The 19,193-nt window shown below is 34.2% G+C and overlaps 1 protein-coding gene across 1 annotated transcript; it reads right to left on the bottom strand.

Annotated features, from left to right (window-relative positions):
- Positions 1-6,482: 6,482 nt before the first annotated feature.
- Positions 6,483-19,172, bottom strand: LOC133196530 (large neutral amino acids transporter small subunit 2-like). The gene is made up of 9 exons (XM_061332404.1): positions 18,623-19,172; positions 18,130-18,255; positions 14,328-14,433; positions 14,161-14,205; positions 9,046-9,169; positions 8,667-8,867; positions 8,274-8,423; positions 7,724-7,901; positions 6,483-7,266 (listed from the first exon to the last, which is right to left on the bottom strand). Exons 1-9 carry the CDS (start codon positions 19,071-19,073, stop codon positions 7,214-7,216), a joined length of 1,434 nt encoding a protein of 477 aa, XP_061188388.1. The 5' UTR covers positions 19,074-19,172; the 3' UTR covers positions 6,483-7,213.
- Positions 19,173-19,193: the final 21 nt, after the last annotated feature.

Here is a 19,193-nt window from a genome sequence, read left to right as displayed (position 1 = left end):
CACTCTTGCTCCTCATAACCATCATATCTGATAACTAAGATTGTCTGGATAATACCCAGGAGCAGAGAAGATTTTCAAAGAATTAAAAAAGTTTTACTTTATCAAGCATTTGATCGATACAGACCCACCCTAACTCCAGAATCCATAACCCTGGGGCCTTGAATTTCACAATTTTGTTAGGAGACTCAATGCTCATTATAATAATGCAAAGAGTTTGACTGCTGGAAGTTCAGGAATAAAGACTATTTTAAAAATTCATTAGTTTTTATGGTTTTAGCTCCACCCCTCAAACCCTAGAGGACAGTGACCATGAAATTCACAATTTTTGTTCCCCATTACCCATAAATGCTCTTAGTTCTATAGATGTTCAATAGAAGAAGATGAAAATGTTCCAAAGTATTACGACCCACGCAGACGGACAATGCAAGACGACGGACGAAAATAGGTTACCTCAGGAACTCGGGTGACCTAAAACGCGTAAACTGCTTCAAACAAGGTTATATATGTATAACTGGAGTAGTTATTAAATTTATTCCTTGAAATTAAATTTTCTCTCATTAATCGTAAAAGATACGAAAAAATTCTGCATCATATTTTAGCTCTTACAATAAATTTGGATTCTACAATGCCAATTAAACTATTTCAATTAAAAACCCACGATTAAATTCCATACAAAAGATATTAGGGAGGAAATATATTTTGTGGCGGAATTCTTTTTGGAGGAAAACGATCATTTTTTTCTTTCGAAGTACTTACAGTACTATTTAGTTTGGATTCCTATTTTTCCATGCAGGCTGTACACAAAGTAAATTTGTGCAGTGAAATGTTTTATTACGATCCCGAATTATTTATCAAGTTAACTACATGTATTATGAATTCTATCATCATATTGTGACAAATATAGTAAAATATTGTAAAATTCAGAAAACAAAGCACAAAACTTAGCTTAAAATTAACACTCTTTAATAATATCTAAAAATTAACATCATAGATCCCGTTTTTAATTTTCTTTTCTGAATATATAAGATAACTTTGGCCATTCTACTTAAATTCACTAAAAATGCCTTTTTCTAGTAAAATATCCAATGTGAAACAGATGTGTCCGACTCTGTGGTGTCTTTTATTTCGAATTCACATCATAGACCCCACTTTTAATTTTCTTTTCTGAATATATGATAACTTTGGTCATTCTACTTAAATTCACTAAAAATGCCTTTTTCTAGTTAAATATCCAATATGAAACAGATGTGTCAGACTCTGTGGTGTCTTTTATTTTGAGTTCAAAGGGATATATATCGAATAAAGGAAATGGAAATGGATATTATTAATTGATAAAACCTCGTCGATATATCTAAATGTCAAATGGAAGGCCAAAGCAAGACACCTCCAGTTCATGTAGATATTTTTGAATAAATTCTGCCTTATATAAATACAAAAATAGGTCTGCTAATAACGGGACGCAATAAGAACCAATGGGAATTCCAACACTTTGTTGGAAGACCTGGTCTCCAAAAGCTACACAGATATCTTCAATCAGAAAACCCAAGCATCTTTTTTAATATCAACTTCGGAGTACTTGTTTGTAAATTAAGATTGTACAAATCAGATCAATTGTACAATGTTTTTTAACAAAATGATTTTGCAGATGACCAGTGACAATTAATGTATGCCAATTTACGAGTTCTATTTTTATTGAAAAGGCAGCTATTATTTCAAAAGCCTGGACTTTAATTTATCGTGGGGACTGGTTGTATAAATGAAATATATGGAGATAACGAACAGTATTCATGCTCAAAAGTCCATTAAACATTACAAAATAGGAGCAGAGCAAACACGGACCTCCAAAACATCAGAGGTGGGATAGGTGCCATGGAGGAGTGAGCAGCCCCTGCTGACCGGTCACACCCGCCGTGTGCTCCTTGTCATGATCGGGAAATAACGGAAAAATCGGTCATCAATTCAGTGTGTAAATAATGGCCTAAGAAAGTAAGAAAAACGTCAGTCAGCAAAGTGTTGAAAAGTCGTAATTTTATGCTATTGATTTGGTAATTTTTTTTTCTAAAAGTTCCTTGAAGGTTTTAAGTATTCCCATCTGATTAACACCACTCGTCTAATATGTTGTTGCTCAGTACTTCTAAAATTCTCCTCAACTGCTATTAGTATCTTGGTGAGGAATAAAGAAGGAGACAGAATTTTTACCAGAACCGCTGTTTGTAAGGATTTTTATGTTGTTTAGGAATCCTCTATAGCTTTGGTAATTTACATTCAATTGATTGTTGGGAATATAAAAAACGGACATATGATTTTGAAAATAATAAAAAGGTGAAGATAACGAACAGTGATCTCAAAAAAATCTACAAATACAAATCTGTTTACAAGGCATAAAACAAGGATCCCCAGAAATATCAGAATCAGGTGCATAGGAGTAAGCATCCCAGTCGACCGGTCAAACCCCTATGACCTATGTATTGATTAGTTGGAATATTCCGTAGTCAAATTTAGTACAAAGGCCTAATAATTGGTATGAAACATGTCAGCCAAAATACAGCCCAATGAAGGGTATATTTGCTAACATGGTCATTATAACGACCATAGAGTTTGTATAATGCTGACTGTAAACGAGGTTGTTGAAATTCCAGTAACATCAACTTACCTGTCAGTAGTCTGCCTCGGTTTAAAAACTGATCGTACTCAAAGCATGCCCTTGAGTATCGAATAAGTTGAGGGACGTAAAGACAAAGTGCAAGTGATAGCGGAATATTACTACCTAAGTAATAAAGGAAGTTCACGATGGAAAAGCTGAAGTCATCTCGTTTGTCATAGAATTTAGTTGTTAGTTTGGTCCTTATCGTCTTTAGTCATTGTAACATCCGAACATGAAACAGATGTGGCAGACTCCAGGGGCGTAGCTTGACTTTAAATTCTAGTGAGGCAAAAGCATACATGTACATTAGCAGCCTTAAGACCCAAGCAGGTTCCGGGTAGTGTCATTCGAGGGGGCACTCCGACAGAAAATGGAGTTTGGGGTTTTAAAATGCAATGAAATTTCATTTGTTGTACTGGTTTCTTTATTTAAGACTTCAGCATGATACTACATATTATAAAAGGATGTAAAGGAGTTAATATGTTTACTAAACTTTTTGAAACATTTAAAGGTGAAAGCGCATCTTATTAAACTTTGCTATTATTTCTATAAAACTTCAATTCAACATTATAGAACTGCTTAAACTGTTAAAAGAAATGCCATTAATGTTACGTATTATCTGCAATGTATTGTTGAAGGGGTTGTGGTGGTGAAAAATCTAGTGAGGCAGTTGTCTCATTGCCACAATGGAAGCTACGCCCCTGGACTCTGTGGTATCTTTTATTTCGAGTTCACTGGAATATATCGAGTCGACATATATAATGATTGACTGATTGATTGTATGTTGTTTTACGTCCCGTTCGAGAATTTTTCACTCATATAGAGACGGCACCATATACCGATGAAGGGCTTCAAATATAAGCCTTTACTCGGCACTCAGGGCCATTGAGCAGTGAGAGTTCTTTATCGTGCCACGTAACGCCTACCGTGACACGGATCCTCGGTTTTTAAGGTCTCATCCGAAGGACCCGCAACTTTCACTTCAAAGTGCCGAGCGAAGGAACAGTTGTTACCTATTTTTTATCGACTTAGGTAAGTCGCGGCACACGACCTTCCGATCACGGAGCGAGCGCTCTACCGAGTGAGCTACCGTGACGGCGACATATATTGAAGTAACTAATGTTAATTAATAAAACGTCGTCGATACATCTGGATGTGGAGTTGAAGGCCACAGCAAGTGTTTTCTTCTTCTCATGTACATTGATTCACTGTTGTTTTAAATCCCGCTTGAGAATTTTTCACTCATAAAGAGACGTCACCATATAGTTTTAAATGTAGACCTTTACTCGGTACTCAGGGCCGTTGAGCAGTTAGGGATATTTATCGTGCCAACGCCTGCCGTGACCGGGTCCTCGGTTTTTTGAAGGTCTCATCCAAAAGACCCGCAACTTTCACTTCAGTGCAAAGCGCTTTTATCGACTTATATCACTCGCTGCCGAAGATTGAACCCACGACCTTCCGATCAGGGAGCGAGCGATCTTTGACCTACTGAGCTACCGTGACGGTTCTTCTCATGTAGAAATTTTTGAATAAATTCTGCTTAATAGGAAAATAAAAACAGGTCGGTTAATAAAGGAGCACAATTTGTGTCCATCAAAATTCCAACAGTTTGTTGGAAGACCTGGTCTCCGAAGTTGTCATTGAGGAACTTCAGCATCCTTTTAATATCAACTTAAGTGTACTTGTCTAGAATCAGAGTGAGTTTTAACAGTTATTTTGGTGATGAACAATCACAGGATATAAAACTTTTCGTTTTTATTGAAGAATCAGTTGGATTACCACTTGCAGAACTAAATCCAAGTTCCTCTATAAATAAAATGATGAGCTTTACAAAGACTATGTTTTACATGCTTTGTTCAGCTGGACCAGTACATACTGCTCATGACTGTAATCTATTTAATTCTTTTTTCACGTCTGAATTATTGAACACAGAAGGATATATGGTATTCATTTTGCAACTCAACCGTTTAGTGCGAGATTTCAAAATCAGTCTGATACTTTCATCCATTGTGACAAAGTGTCAAGGTCTTCTTTTCGTGTTTGGCCCATCGCCTGGCGTAACCTTCCAAAAATTCATAATGTTTATGAAATTTTGACGCCAGTTGAAAGACGGGGTTCCATAAATTTTGGTCCTTTTAAAATAAGTGATTTAAGGTCCTCATTATTAACCATATTCACGTTACCAGTAATGCCGCGCCGGACAGGACTTAAGTTATAGGTCGAAGAATAACATGAACACGTCGGAGGATTAAGTTTCAGGTGTTTAATATCTAGGCACTGTAGAGTTTTGTATTTAAAAAATTTGGAAGCAATAGTCGATGAATATTTGTAAGAAATACAAAGGTGTTGACTTCAACTTGAAATATGGTGGAATACTAGACTGGACCCTTTTCTGATTAAGAATATTACTAATATTTACTGGATCAATTCGATCTTTGTTGACAAATTTAAGTTCAAGAAATAGACGGGCTACTTGAACAGTATTCTCTTCTCTTGGCGATTTTAGAAGCCTGTGATTTGCAGTAACTATTATCATATAATTATCCCTGCCTGTATTCTGGTGTCGAAGAATCTAAATATGGACTTTCCTTGGCCTTTTCAAAATAGACCATTTAAAACTTTCAGAAGAACTGAGTAAAATTTGGTGCGTATATGATGAAGATATATTTATTTAACATAAGGTAGTAGTGAAACAAAAGAGATGTCGTATATAATAGGTTTATTGTAATACCGATGTCCATGACCACGCTTACGTCTCTACATTGTTAAAAAAAATCCCATCACATTCACATTGCTACACTGTTGACTTGAAAGATTCCCAAACTGTTGACAATGCTGTCATATTGTAATTTTTGTATTTACTACCACCCGGTAAATTCAAAAATTACAATATGACAACTTTCATATAAAAAGGGTTTTGAATTTACCGGGTGATAGTAAATACAAATATTACAATATGACACATATTGTAATTTTTGTATTTACTACCACCCGGTAAATTCAAAAATTACAATATGACAATGCCATGGAAAAGCTGTTCCTAGTTTCTTAATCCTGTCCACGGAAAGGTGTACTTAATGATGGGCTATTAGATGGCAAATCTTTTCTAGAATTCTTTCATTGACAGAATAGAATCAGGTAAAATAAAATGCTTGTAGAGAAGCAGCTGCCCTCCGTTATTCATTTTTTAAGCGAACTCTTGGTTTTACCAATATAAATATTAGAAGGATTGCAGTTCATATTTGGTATAGAAACCTTGTCTAGTGAGATTATTAGTAAAAGAACAGCTTGCGATCAAAACATCTAAGATTTTATAGTTTTTGGAAGATCATTTAGAAACAGATGACATGGGGTCGGATAAGGATTCTTCAAATATATCTCTGATAGACACTTAACATTTTCAATTTTTTGGTAGGAATTGTTAGTTTTATAGCAAAACTGGGCATCTAAAGACCGCACAAATGACATATGTTTAATATCCCGGAGAATTATCTGATGAACACCAATTGAACTCTTTAAAGTCTGTGTCATTAATAATGTGTCTTTATAATAAGAATGCCATTTGGGTTTTTTAAACAAATTTCTTCTTTCTCCAAATCTTATACAATTTCACATTGGCTGATTTTTTTTCAAACAAGGTTTTCATTTATTGTTTTTCATTTCCATGCACCCGTTAGTTTAACATTTAGACACTTTGGAAAAATTTAATCACCAACATTAATAATGTGTCTTTATTTTGAGAATGCTTATTTGGGTTTTTAAAAACAAATCCCTTCTTTCTCCAAATCTTGTACAATTTCACATTGGTTGATTTTTATTTAACACAAGGTTCTCATTTTTGCTTTTTATTTCCATGCACTCATTAATATTGCATTTAAATACCTTGAAATACATGTAGTAGAAAAAAATAAATTAACATTGGCAATATAATGCTCACATATGGAGGTAGGTAGAAGTTTTCCTATTCTAATTGATCAGGAAGCTTTTATTCCACACATATACTGAGGTAACAAGAAACTGGAAACAATAAAACTTATTAACAAATTATCATCCTTCTTAAATTTATTTCATATCAAACACTTAACAAATTTACTTCTTTCCAAATTAAAGAAAAGTAAATAGCATGGTACTAAGAAAGAACTTTCATAACATTCTCTTTACAAAAAAAATTCTTTGATGCATATAAAATAAATACTTGATATTCAATTTATGTCATAGAGTATATGTATATAAAAATCCTTTTTAAGAACAATGATCACTTAAGTATGTCAAAAATAACAGTAAACTGTTCAGCAAGGTAGGCTCATGCACGCATAAGGTTACATTTGCTTGAAGCTTAGGATGGAGTTAATTGTGAACAACCGCAGCTAATCAGACATTTTCTGAACAATAAGATGCAAATGTATGCATTTTATATTCAAGATCAGATACTTCATAAACATTTTGCCAATAAATTAAAAGCCTAAAACTACCCTAAACATTTAAGCACCAAAAGTGGACACCGGAATTTTAGTTGGGGAGGGGTGTCACTTTCTAAAGAAGATTAAAATTCACAGTTTGACAGAGTGTTCATGATGTCTTGCTGATAAGTAAGCTCTTTTGAACAGCAATTGTTACTTTTTCTGAAAACAAAAAGTAAACATTACAATAAAGTCTGAGTTGCTCTCAATAAAAATTTATACAATAATTGAAGACATTTTGTTTAATTAAAGAACCAACCTCTTATAAATTAAAGCTTTTTTCTCCCTAATTAATGTTTCATTAGTTAGTAAATCATAATTAAATATTTATCTAATAATCAAATTTCCTTTTCTTCGATTATAAAACTCGTTCTATAGTAATTTCGTCAGAGATCGCACTTTGACAATTAAAATGCAAAATTCTTAGAATGTTGCCAACTCGACAAAAAGGCCCATGAAATCTATTATGTAAGATCACCTTTTAGATGAGTGGACAAAGCATATGTCATGCATCAGTTAATAGCATGGATAAATGAAACTCTATGACGTACAGATACAGTTACTATGTCTCACAATAAATATACTGTTGCCTCATCTATGGCGGACTTAAAAATCTTACTGCTTATCTGTTTGTATGCATCCGGTTTAGATTTCCATGAAACACCGAGCCAGTACACGGGAGCCCCTGCTGCTATAATGACCAGCGCCAGTCCAATTCTCTCCGGCTCCTGATAGAGCGCAAACAGTAGCACCAACGACTGATACAGTAAGACAAAGATGGCGTTCACTAAAGACGTCTGGAATCACAAATTCATTTTAATTCTGCTGAGGTTACCAGAAGTCATCGATACTGCATTAAGAAAATTATTTTCTTAATTCTGGAAGAGGACATGACATAAAAGCAGAATCTAGAATTCTAAATCGACCTTTCTTAAAAAAAATTTCTTTTTTTACAGAATATAATTCAATCTCTTAATTGATAATACGCTTGACAATCAACATAAACAATAACTCAGTAAATATCCTTTATGTTATTATTCTATTCCAATATTATGAAAGTGCTAAAGCACTGTAATTTGTACTTCACTATTCTCTATGTTTATCCTTAGACCGGAATTATTCTCTCTAACATAACTGTTGATACCATAGGGTGATAAGCTTTTATCTACCGTGTATGGTCTCAGAAGCTCTGGCTGTTTCCAGCGAAGATAAAGCAATGCTGAAACTACAAACAACGTCATCACAGAGGAAAAAGCCTGGATAAACTGCATAAATATTTCAATACCACCCGAGAAGAGCATAACAGCACCCCAAGTTGCCTGAAAAAGAGCATTAAGACGTTAAAATACAGTTTATTCTCGTTAAATTGTACATTTCCTAGCTGTAGTTTTAAGCAACAGGAGATTAAAAAATATTTTTAAAAATACCATAAAAAGGGAGAATCAAAGCAACTTCAAACGTGAAACCCCAAAAAAGGAGCTTTTTTTGCATGGACTCACAGACACTTGCTTTAAAGATACTTTAAACTAAAAAATAAGCTTCCTGGAAAGATTTAATTGTACCTTAAGAAATATAGCTGGCCATGGCGTTAAATATCGCATATGAAGCATTCCAAATATGGATGGCATATGGCCATTTCTAGCACCAGCGAAAATGACTCTTGAATGTCCCATTATGGATGCATTTAAGACACCGACTGCCGACATCCCGACCAAAATCGACACGACGGGAGAAAGATATGGAAAGTGGACTTGGGTAAATGTCTAAAATAACATATATAAAAGTGTGATACCCTGCAGAAAGAAAACAGTAGGTTACCATTGACTTTTTTTTATTACTTGGGTTTGTTTTTCATATGCCGAATATTTGATTTACAAAATCCCATTTCAACCTAATAGGTTATTGTTTATTGTTCTTTATTTATGAGGAATAAGAACTTACGAGTGCCACAGCATTCGATGATAAGAATTGTGTTGGAGTAAGAACGAGAAAATATGATATATTGACGAGAACATATTGAACTATGACGATTGTGAAGGAAATGTACACAGCACGTGGAATGTCTCTATAAAATAAAAAGAATTAATATATGCTCAAAAAGAAACTTATGAAATTATCTTTAAAAAAAATTTAAAAATTTGTAATTTGTGACATTTGAGTAATACATATAAAACATAGTAAAACTCCTCAAACGAATTATTATTATTATACCTGTATAATTCTCAATTTTGACTGGTTGATATGGTGGTATTTTAAAAACCAGAGAAATGTTAAGGCAACTTCACGGCCATGGACACGTTAAGTTCCAAGACAGTACCGTTGTCAGAAACCTTTAAAGTTAAGCACTGAAACTGGTTCGTTGTCATGAACATACAGGTGAGGTTATGATAAAATCCGTCCGGTGTCATGCAAAAGATACAAGAATTTATACATAATGCCTAAATTTTAACGTTTTTGACAAATTCTAAGAATAAATTTGAATTTTGGGAAACAGATACAACATTCAGTATTCCATACAAAGATTTACGTATTTGATATCCACAATACATTTTGAGAAGTTTTGGTTGGCGATCACATGCCCATGTGTGAAGTCATGATCGTGAGCTGGAAAATTATATATATCTTATATTTAATTCATGAAAATGGTTCTTTTATTTTAAAATATGAAGAGAAACTTCATTTTCAATGTATTTGGCAACTGACAGCCTTTTGTAGCTAACATGTTTTAAGAAATCGAAATTTATAAGCAAAAAGTCCGTTGTCAGTACATGTTAAGTTTATCTGGTCAGGTCATTTTTCTTAACATGTAAGTAAATCAATAACATGCAACAGAAATGATCTAATATATGCTTTATTTTAAAAAATACAAAGCATATTACAAATGTATTTGAATCTCGGGGTCGTCTTAGAGCAGCTCACACCAACGTGCTAACTATTCAGCAATGTTTTTATTTTCAGTTCATTTTCTGTTAGGAACTTGCATCCTAGCTAGTGTGCAAACATATTCAATTTCTTATATAACATCAGTATAACAAAATTAAAATGTTATGCTTAGGTCACATTTAAGCCGATGGTCGGGCGACCAAATTATTTTCGTAACGTCGGCTGAAAAAAAAAAAACATGATCGGCCGATACTAGTATCGGGCGACGCAGAGTAGTGAGTAGTCGCATTAATTCCTAGGAACACCGATACCTAATAATAATAATAATAATATAATACCTAAAATGTCGACCGACTTTAAAAACTGTTTGCCGATGGTCGGCCGATGATCGAAGGTTTGCGGACGGACTATTCAATGAGTGCTTCAATTGAATCGGCCACAGACGCAAAAAAAAAAAAAATAATAATAATAACTTGACCCGACTGGCATGCATAAAATTGGTCGGCCGACGAAAAAAAAAAATCGGGCATGACAACGCCCGATAATATGAAACTTATGTGGAAGCATCCTCAGGTAATGTAGATACAAGTTTGTTCAAATCATGATTCCGGGGGTAGGATGGGGCCGCAGTGGGCTATCAAAATTTTACATAGGATAATATAGGAAAAATCTTTAAAAATCTTCTTCTCAAGAACACCAGTCATAATTGGTCATATTAATATGGAAGCATCCTCAGGTAGTGTAGATTCAAGTTTATTCAAATCAAAGTTTAACATAGGAATACATTGGGGAAATCATTAAAAAATCTTATTCTCAAGAACAGCAAAAAACGTGATTGTTCATCATAAAATAAAAGCATCCTCAAGTAATGTAGATTCAAATTTGTTCAAATCATGATCCCACAGAGGGGCCAAACAGGGGATCATAGTTAAACAAAGGGTTATAAAGCATATATCAATAAAAATTTCTTCTTTAGAAAACAAAGGCATTGTTAGTCATATTAGTTCAAAAGCATCTTTAGGTGGTGTAGATTCATTTTTGTTCATGTAAATCATACCCCCCCCCCCCCCACTTTAATATTTGAACTTTTGAATAGCGAACAGATTTCTGCTATTTCCGAACCAAAGTGCTCACGTGAGCAATGTGGCCCATGGGCCTCTTGTGTTTGGTGGATTTGTAAATGTGATTGGTGTGTAAATCACATTGACGTATCTCGTATGCTATTCATGCAGTGTGATTGTGACGGTACATTTTGTCGTCCTGTTCATATTGTCGCCGGCGACAATGTGTACATACACTCACTGAGCATATTGTCGTCCATAATTAGTACATGTCGCATGACAATGCATGGCAATGTTTCCATATAGGTATGACTAATCATTGCTTTGCTAATGTTGAGAAGAAAAAGTTTAAAGAATTTTCCTATATATTCCTGTGTAAAACTTTGATCGCCCTTTGTGCCCCCAACCTAAGCCCGAGGGTCATGATTAAAAGAAACTTGAATCTACACTACTTGAGGATGCTTCCATATAAACATCGCTAATCACGGGCCTACTGCTGTTCTCAATATTTGATCCGAAAATTTCAGAACGGGAAAAGGGGGGATGCGGTTCAGATTTTTTTTTTTTTTTTTTGAGAAGCCAAAAAAAAAAAAAAAAATCATTTGTGTGTGAAGGAGTGTTACTGTATAAGTTAAGTATATTATTTAATCATGAAATTTTACCTGTGGAAAAAAAAAATGAGAGTATATACAGGTTAAAAAAACAGAATTTACAAAAGCAAAGAAAATGAAAAAAAAATCAAACGGAGGGGGCAGGGTGGGATGGGGGAGGGGGTGGGGTGCGCCAGAGCTAGATCCGCCTTTGGTTCTTGAGAAGATTTTTAGTTTTTGCATACTGTATATTCCAACGGAAAACTTTTATCACCAATTGTGGCCCCACCCTACCTATGGGGGTCATGATTTGAAAAAAATTGATTTTGTTTTTGTTTGTTTGTTTCTTGTTTTAATATCCCACTTGCCGGTGGAGGGTCAAAAATTTAGACCTATTCTCGGAACTCAGGGCCATTGAAAAGTGTGGGATCTTTTTCGTGTCAGAATCTAAAAAATTAAAAGTACACTTCATGTATGTACTTACCGTTCACGATAGCTCAGTCGGTAGAGCGCTCGCTCCGTGATCGGGAGGTCGTGAGTTCGAATCTCGGCCGCGACAGACCCAAGTCGATAAAATGGGTAGCAACTGTTCCTTCGCCATGCGCTCGGCACTTTGAAGTGAAAGTTGCGGGTCTTTCGGATGAGACCTTAAAAACCGAGGCCCCGTGTCACGGCAGGCTTTGGCACGATAAAGATCCCTCACTGCTCAATGGCCCTGAGTGCCGAGTAAGGGTCAAAATATGAAGCCCTTCACCGGTATATGGTGACGTCTCTATATGAGTGAAAAATTCTCGAATGGGACGTAAAACAATATACAATCAATCAATCATGTATGTACTTTCACATAAGTATCATCTCTTCTGATCCAGAAGTTCTTGAGAAGAAAATTTTGAAAGAATTATTCTTAAATATTCTATTAAAACTTTGATCACCTATCGTAGCCTCACCCTTTCCCTGACATGATCTGAATAAAAATGAATCTACACTTTATAATAAAGCTTTCACGTAAGTTTCAACTTTTCTGACACAATGGTTCTTGAGAAAATTATTTAAAGATGTTAATAAATTTTCACTAATTCTTAACTATACATGTACTTTCTTGAAAGAGGTCATGACAATTAATTTGAACAAACTTGACTCCCTTTATCCACGTTTGCTTTCTAGTAAGTTTGGTTGAAATTGAAATTGGGCCCTAGTTTCTGAAAAGAAGCTGAGAATGTGAAAAGTTTACCGACAGACAGACGGACTACACAAGAAATGTAATCAGAAAAGCTCACTAGAACTATCACTTCAGGTGAGCTAAAATATGTCAACTCCTACACCAATTATATCGGCACTCGTATGAGAATTAAGCAAAAAAAAAAATGAATTCCAGGTAACATTTCTACTGAACAAATACCTTTCAATCTCATATCCATGTATATATAACGAGAAAAAAAAGAATAGACTGTAAACCAATGCTGGACACAATTTTCTGAGCAACACCATTTCTCCCTACAGTATTGCGAGTAATGCTAAATAAATACAACTTTTTTACTTATTTATCAGCCAAACACTTTGTCTCTCTCTCTCTCTCTCTCTCTTAACGACCATAGTAAATATTCATCACAATATATCGGCGACAAAATGTGCCAATGGTCACAGTACATATTGTCGCCGACGACAAAACGTGCCGATGCTTGACTTTACATTTTGTCTTCCATAACGCAGGAGGAAAAAAAGGCTCGTCTCGGTACAAATTGCCGCCGGCGACAATATGTATCGATGGACGACGATATGTGCAGTCAGGGTAGGTACATTTTGTCGCCGACGACAATATGTACAAAACGACATGTACCGACACACCCGTCTCTTTGATGGCATGCTTAACGATACCTAAAACAACATAAGATCGTGATGTATACAATACAGTAGCGACAACGGACCGATGACAACGGACTGAATTTCCGTATCTTGTCATGACAACGGACAAAAATTGAAATAAATCAAAATTTTCAGTTTTAATTTGTTCTCAATTTTTCTGTAAAGGCTTACAACATGTCTTGATAATGTCTGCACTAATTGGTGTGTATATTATATTCTATTTACGAAAAATATAACATCTCAGTAGGAAAACGAATCAAATCCACAAGTGATTTCAACAGATTAAATGTCGCCAATGCAAACTCTTCTTTTATTACTTGTTTTTAACGGCTGAAATTCATACAGCACCAAATAGGGTGTCAGCCCTGTTTCCCATTGCAATTTTCAGACATTGTTATAGATAATTTAACTTAAAGAATGAAAAACTTCTCACAGCCTGTCTTCTCAAGTCATGACACCGGACGGATTTTATCATAACCTCACCTGTATGTTCATGACAACGAACCAGTTTTAGTGCTTAACTTTAAAGGTTTCTGACAACGGTACTGTCTAGGAACTTAACGTGTTCCTGGCCGTGAACTTGAATTTCTCCAAATTATTTTAATAACATTGTTTTCTGGACCATGCTGTGATTGAATCTCAAACGCTTTTGAATTTACCTTGAAGGATCTTTAACTTCTTCCATCAAACCACAGACGATTTGCCTTGAAATGTTAAAGATACTCCTTAGAGAACCAATGTCTTTAACTAATTAACAATGCGCTAGAATTTTTTTCCATTTTTTTTCCGTATATTATCAGAAATAGTTTCTTTACTGCAAACTTACCAACCACCGTATACAAATAAAGAATAAAATATGCCCAGCGCTATAGAGCCTGGTTCTGTGGAGGTATTCTCAAAAATGTCTTCAAAGTTGCTCTTCGTTTCATGTCCTGACAAATAAAAAAAGAAGTTTATGTGCGTATGTACAAAAGCAATAATACGTTTGAGACTGTTCAATACCATAAATCATCATTTTAATTAAAGAATGTATTAGTAAAGGGAAGCAACAAATGAAAAAGTAATTAAAACCCTGTACGAGTTGATAGGACACTTGATAGATATCCTGTTTATATATGAGTAGTTGTGTAAAGGACGACTTTTATTGATTTTATGACCAGAAAATACCAGGCCTCTAGTTATCACCAGAAAACTTTTCAGGCTTTATCTTAAGTACCGGTATCTACACACGAGGGAAGAGAATGGAAAAGGAAGCATTCTGATTACCGGTATGTTGATATAAATAATGCATTGGAAGCTACATTACCTTTACTATTAAACGGCTGCATCTAACTGCAGGATATGCAGTTACTTACAGACTGTTTTCAATGTAAGGAAAAAAAATCATTAGATAAACTATTGCATAATGCTAATATATATGTATGATCTATGGTTATTTGTATTCTTTTAAGGTTTTCTTTGACATACAATACATGTACATCAACTATTTTTATGTGTTTATATTTAGTTATCATCTCTAATGTCCATGACTTTACCTCAGAATGGCTACTAATTAGTTTTTATTTCAGTGTTTTTTTTTTAATGTAATGTTTCATTTCATTACAAAATTTCTGTTAGATATTATTAAAAACTTATTGTTGTAGTATTGTTGATTGTTTGAAGAATCACTTGCTGACCCCCGTTTTGGGTTTTTTTATATAAAACTTCACCCTTTAGTGATATAATGAACAATACACTCAAAACCACAAAAGGGGTCAACAAGTGATTCTTTGAGCAAGCAATAAAAAAATCTACAAAATAAAAAAAAATTATCCTAAAATTTATCTATTTATAAACATTCCAAAAGCAATATGTAACATTCAAATCAAGATAACTTGAGATAAACAAAACACTATGAAATTTACTCTCAGTTTATATAGTTTTTACCTAATACTATCCAAGTTGCAACTACTTTATCATAGAGTAGTCATTTTGTGCATCACAAGGATGCAAGCAACACCCATCATATTCATGCTGTAGTTACTATGAGAACATCATCAGATAATTGACTTGTCACATAATTTTTTTTTCTGAGATAAATACCATGTGTCCATAATTGTGTGGCACCACACTGTTTATCTATCAATACTGAGGACTCTGTCATAATGGGAGTTACAAGAGGAATGCTTTCTCCTCCTAGACACCTAATCCCACTTCTGGTGTTTCAAGGAATCTGTCTTTTTTTCCCAGTTCATGTTTTATATTGTTTAAAGGATTTATGAGGTTGATCACAGTCCATTATCTTCACTGTTTTCAAATTCAGTGAATTTTACAAATAGACACTCGGTGATGATTACATGTACTTCTGGAGGCCTGGCAGTATTATTACATGTACCTTTGTGAAATTTGCAGGAACATCAGCAAACATCACTGCAAACATATAACAATGACCAAAACAAGTGTACATATATAAACATTCCTAAAGCCTGATACATGTGAGAGCATATTATTACAACCAATAAGGCCAACATTTTTTATTAAATGATTTATGGGAATTTTTTTTTAAAAATTGGGTCCGGGGGGGGGGGGGGGGGGGTAAATAAAAATAAAATTCCATATTTTATGCAGTCGACTAAAAAAATATAAAAAAAAATTGGAAAAGGTGTCTGATTTTTTAATTTTCAATTATTATTCTATAAAAATTGCCATATATAGGGCATGGAGCTTAAAATATGATAACCGCAACACAAAAATTGAAGTAGACTTTTAAAACCTTATTAGAAAGGGGGAAATCTCAGGAATTTCTTATCAAAATATTCATCATGACCACAACAAGATGACCAAAGAAAAAAGTTTATAAAGAGAACCTCACTATGCTCAAAGTACAGAAAAAAAAATCATGAACCAACAAATCAAAAATGGAAAATATAGTTTTATAAAGAGAATCTCAATATAATATAAAATCCAGAATCATGATTTAAACCTGTAATATACAATACAGCATATGTTTATGCATATTAAAAACTTCTGAAAGCTTGAATGTATTCACAAATTAAATACCGTTTTGTTTGCAATGTATGTTTATATCTATTCTAAAACTATTTAACACAACACAAAATACCAGAATTTCCAGTCTGTACATTGCTGAAACGTTTCTTGCATATACATGCAAATTAGATACATCACATTTTATTCTTCACAAAATTCGAACGTCTATTTTCAATTTCCATTCTTTTATCACTTTCATCAAAGGTATCAAAATTGTAAAAGTGAACTACTGTATATGGTACCCACAGCGAAAGTGACAGTTCTGTCAACATATTCTCTAGTAAAATTATGCTGTCATTTCTTTAATTTCTTTTTAACTCCAACTTAACTTCATCACTGGACATACTCTAGCTGCAATAATGTAGCCCTCTCCAATTTTTTTTTTTTTTTTTTTTTTTTTTTTTGGGAGAGGGCTACAACTCCTTAGGATCTCCGTAATGGTGCAAGTGCGGGAGTGATTCACTACTGCACAGATTTCGGCTCAAATTATCAGTAAGTAGGTATTTTATTAACATATTTTACATGAACTCATAAAATGTAGTTATGCAGGACATGAATTGATCCAAAAATATACAGAACAATTCGTATATCGGTTATTTTTCGTGTATGTCAACATCACAACTTGAATTTATCCGCCATGTAAACTGACCTTGATCGATTTTATTTTGGGACAACCAATGAGAATTTGGGATCTAGGGGAGCGGATCTGTATGGATTTCCCTTATTATAAGCATAAATATCACTGTTTCTGAAAAAAATATCACGTGGAATGCTTTTATTTATCGATGTTTATTATATCATACAACACAAACATTTATCAACACCGACATTTACATTATCGAGTGATTCTAAATTTCAAGCGCAAGTCTCAGTACATCACGTGAGAACTGTCATGGCTGCTGAGGTGAACGACTGGAAAACACGCAGATTTATTTTACTTGGTTTTCGCGTATAAAGGGCTATGATGTTGATAGTGAATAAAAATTCCGTCTTATTGGAAGTAAGTTGAATGCAAAAACAATTTATTTTGCCTGCAGTCGCCCGTATCTAAAAAATATATTTGCACCATTACGGAGATGCAGTGGAATTGTAGCCCTCTCCTGAAAATATCAGATTAAAAAAATCGGAGAGGGCTACATTATTGCAGCTAGACATACTCTAATTTATTTTCCTGTTAGCTTTGGTTGACTTGGAAAAACTATCGTGTATAAGGACAAAGTATTCTCAACTTTTGTAAAACTTGACATTTCTGCATCCATGTTGGCAGGTTTTATACACTTCCAAAACAGTTGATAACAAACGTAAATTGATTGGATGATAACAATGGCTTTCCATAAAGCAGCCAATCAGAATTGCCGACTTATTTGCACATTATTTCATTTTCTTAGTGCACTTGTATTGATGATCAGCAGGAAATTTAAAAATAAAAGCAACAAAAAGGACTTTTATTTTTTTTTTGGTTCTAGCTTAAATTGCAGTTGGCGCTCCCGTAAATCATTTTATTAAAAAATGTTGACCTAAGGCAGATTGCTGCAATTAGTACTTTGCCAGCAACAAGCTGCCAAAAACAATTAAAAGAACAAAATGTTAAGTTGATTTACCTCTGCTAAGTACCACAGCTCCCAGAGTTATTATGAGAATAAGGCACACAACTTTGCTGGCTGTGAGAAATGTCTGCACCTTGGTGACATACTTCATGTAGATACAGTTTAAAACAACAAGAGTGGCTGCAATAAAATAAAGGATTCTGATTATAAGTGATTAAGTTGCTTGAAATTTTTCAGCAAAAAAAATCATACCTACTGCTTGTTGAATTGACACTGCTACAGGTAAACAAAGATGACTTTTCCATAGATACATGAACATGATGCTTTATCATGTTTATGAAGATTTCTTTTATTCCTTTTTTAAACTCTCTCTCTCTCTCTCAATCTCATACAGATAATAATAAATACAACTACACTCATCCAAAATTTATAGTGGCACCATGAAACATATTAAAACCTTTTCAAAGTTTAGAAAATATAATGCTCTAAGATCAGTATGAATGATCAATTGATTACCTGGTATTCAGTCAAAACTATGCATACTTACTTAATATCCAAGCACCAAGAATTTTTACACCAACAGCAGGTGGCTCACAACCAAGAGGGAAAAAAGGTTTCAAAATATACACAGATGCAGTGTAACATAAATATGCCCAAAATGGTCCAATAATCAAAATTGTGTATCCCCACATGATGATAAACCCCGACAGTCCACCGAAAGCATTTGTGACATAAGCATAGGGACCACCAGCAGACGGAAAAACAGTAGCAAGCTCGACAAAACAAAGGCAAACACTAATGTTTAACAAACCAGCAAATACCCACACAATAACAGTTAATCCAATAGATCCCACTGTTGAAAATATTACACTTGGTGAAATAAAAATAGAGATATGTCCTGTCACAGCAACCAAGACAGCAACACAGTGTAGCAAGTTAATACTCCTCTTCATTCGAATTTCCTTTGTCTCTATTTGAACGGTGCTTTGATCTGCCATTTTCCCACTTTTGTACCGTTCTACTATTATATGCACAATGGCCAATTGATATCTTTGACCATATTTTGACCTGTATGTCAAGTGTCAATCTTTTTATCTCAACTTATCTCTAAAAATTCC

The sequence above is a fragment of the Saccostrea echinata genome, unplaced genomic scaffold (assembly GCF_033153115.1).
Source record: "Saccostrea echinata isolate AGI-Se365-2 ecotype Australia unplaced genomic scaffold, CSIRO_AGI_Sech_v1 ptg000030l, whole genome shotgun sequence".
Taxonomy (NCBI): Eukaryota; Metazoa; Mollusca; class Bivalvia; order Ostreida; family Ostreidae; genus Saccostrea; species Saccostrea echinata.
This window is presented reverse-complemented; position numbering and strand designations above follow the sequence as displayed.

What these genes read in the sequence shown, in the direction of transcription:
- LOC133196530 (XM_061332404.1), bottom strand. Translation starts at nt 19,073, where the DNA reads ATGGCAGATCAAAGCACCGTTCAAATAGAGACAAAGGAAATTCGAATG. An exon ending in TCTTGGTGCTTGGATATTAA is followed by an intron (nt 18,256 to 18,622) that starts GTAAGTATGCAT and finishes ATTTTATTGCAG; the next exon opens with CCACTCTTGTTGTTTTAAAC. An exon ending in GGCCAGCTATATTTCTTAAG is followed by an intron (nt 8,424 to 8,666) that starts GTACAATTAAAT and finishes GCTCTTTTTCAG; the next exon opens with GCAACTTGGGGTGCTGTTAT.